The 2,668-nt window shown below is 32.6% G+C and overlaps 1 protein-coding gene across 1 annotated transcript; it reads left to right on the top strand.

The window, feature by feature from the left end:
- Positions 1–90: 90 nt before the first annotated feature.
- On the top strand, positions 91–2,481 carry LOC111084328 (rap1 GTPase-GDP dissociation stimulator 1-like; the record flags this gene model as incomplete). Its single annotated transcript, XM_022381069.1, has 5 exons — positions 91–123; positions 373–405; positions 1,089–1,235; positions 2,074–2,205; positions 2,438–2,481. Coding segments are annotated over 5 exons (389 nt in total), but the record flags the coding sequence as incomplete, so codon positions are not given.
- Positions 2,482–2,668: the final 187 nt, after the last annotated feature.

The following is a 2,668-nucleotide window of genomic DNA, read 5'->3' as shown; positions in this document are numbered from 1 at the left end:
CACCGTGTTACAGATAAGTTACAGGGTAAGTTTGTTCATAGCTTATGGAAAACCAGTAATTTTATTTATTAACACTGTATATGATTTTAGGTTTAAGGCACTGTGTTACAGATAAGTTACAGGGTAAGTTGGTTTATAGCTTATGGAAAACCAGTAATTTTATTTATTAACACTGTATACGATTTTAGGTTTAAGGCACTGTGTTACATATAAGTTACAGGGTAAGTTTGTTCATAGCTTATGGAAAACCAGTAATTTTATTTATTAACACTGTATATGATTTTAGGTTTAAGGCACTGTGTTACAGATAAGTTTGTTCATAGCTTATGGAAAACCAGTAATTTTATTTATTAACACTGTATATGATTTTAGGTTTAAGGCACTGTGTTACAGATAAGCTACAGGGTAAGTTTGTTCATAGCTTATAACAAATACCAACTATATTATCCACTGTAAAAGTTTCCAGTATTATTGATAAAGGTTTCTTTGTTCAAGCACTTGTGGATGTGACTTGGTTTTTCTATTTTATTATTATATCAGTTTTGTATGATTGTCATTTACAAAGTAGGTCTTAAATATTTTCAAAGTATTAGAGCTTGGTGTATCAGCATACGTTTGGCCGACGGTACGTTTCGCTTACAATCAAACTTATGAAAGACGACATGAGCGGAAATAAGAAGTGGACTGTAACGAAGAATTATTGTGTCAAATGGCATTTAGAGTTTAGAAACCCGAAGAGGCTTTATCAATTAAAAAAACATTTTAAAGATATGAAACATTTAAAGTAGACACATGACAAATAAATTAGAATGAACACATCAATTAAATAGACTATTGTTTGAATTTTTGTGGTTATTACCCATATGTTTGGCATGAAACACAAAATAGGAACATTTTCAGAGAACATTTGTGTTTAAAAGACACACACTTTCTCCTTCTTGGTGAAACATTGTGAAATATTGAACACACTTTGTAATGAGGGTTGGATGGCCGAAAATGTGTTTTTATACATACATATATATATGTAACTTAAAACTGAATGTTTGCATTTTTTGTATGTTGTTAAGAATGTTTTTGTTCTATCCAAGACGAAGTGAAACTACAGCTGGCAGAACTAGGATTCTGTGAACGACTTTTGAAGTTAATGCAGAAGTGTCAAGAGGGAGCTTATAATGGAGAAAGCTACAACATTCTTAAGACGGTGTGTGACCTCATCATCCTAATCTTAACTGGAGGTAGGATTTGTTTGTAAGAAAGAAGAGAAAACATTCACGTCTCTGTGTTTATAATGTTGTAGTTATTTCTGTATGTTAGGGTTAAATGTTAAACCTGTACGTATGGAATGTTGTGTGAGTTTTATTAGAATGAAAATCGTATCGTATTTTCTACACTAATATTGTACCATAACTTGTGAGCAGTTTAAATTATCATTACAGGAACAATTAAACAACTAAAATAAACGTTTTTCTACCTTAGCCAGTAGCCATCACATAATCTACATTTATTTTAAATTTATGATAGGTTCAGTTTTACGTGTTCATGTGCAAATCTATCAGCAAACACTGTAGCATTTGTTAAGACTGTTTTGTAAAAACATAACCCAATCCCCACCCCTTTGGCTCAACATTAAGTCTGCAGATATACGACACTAAAAAGTTGAGTTTCGATACCCACTTTCCCCAATAGAACAAGTGTAAGTTTACAGACTTACAGTAGGGTTCAATTCCCAGCCGTGGACATGGCAGATAGTGATACCCATAGTGGGCAGAGGACGTGTAGCTTATTGTGTAGCTTTGTGCTTAAACCAAAAAATCTCATGAAACACGTTTTAAACAATGAATTAAGCTTGATAATAAACATGAGAGGACATAATAAAAGAATTGTATCTTTAGAATGAAACTTTTCATTCTTGGTGGAATGTATTCTAGTAAAACAAAGTTTTTGATAAAATGAAACTCAAGATGTAATAAGGAAAGGTAACTCAATAAATGTGTTTTTACCAAACATTTTTTGTTTGTATTTCATCATAGTTTAAGGATTTTAAACTGACCTTTTAAATGTTATTTCAATCAGATGACAGCATGGAGAAGCTTTATAATGGAGGGACGACAGAAGTGTACAAAAAAACAATGGCATGGATTACCTCAGACGATGAGAACCTTCAGATAGGTGGAGCTTTAGCTGCAGGGAACTTTGCCAGGAAAGGTAAGATAACTTGGAGAAGCATAATAACTCATAGGAAATGATGAACTCTCTGTAAAGTATGATCCTGTGATGTACTGTCTGTAAAGTATGATCCTGTGATGTACTGTCTGTAAAGTATGATCCTATGATGTACTGTCTGTAAAGTATGATCCTATGATGTGGTGTCTGTAAAGTATGATCCTGTGATGTACTGTCTGTAAAGTCTGATCCTATGATGTACTGTCTGTAAAGTATGATCCTTGTATTCAGATACTAATGATATTATCAGATTTGTAGAATCCTAGTGTTCAGATGCTGATGATGATATCAGATTTGTAGAATCCTGGTGTTCAGATACTAATGATATTAATAGACTTGTAGAATCCTAGTGTTCAGATACTAATAATATTAATAGACTTGTAGAATCCTAGTGTTCAGATACTAATGATATTAATAGACTTGTAGAATCCTAGTGTTCAGATAC

Source organism: Limulus polyphemus, unplaced genomic scaffold, assembly GCF_000517525.1.
Source record: "Limulus polyphemus unplaced genomic scaffold, Limulus_polyphemus-2.1.2 Scaffold16890, whole genome shotgun sequence".
NCBI classification, from domain to species: domain Eukaryota; kingdom Metazoa; phylum Arthropoda; class Merostomata; order Xiphosura; family Limulidae; genus Limulus; species Limulus polyphemus.
Note: the sequence above shows the minus strand (reverse complement) of the source record. Positions and strands in the feature narration are given on the sequence as shown.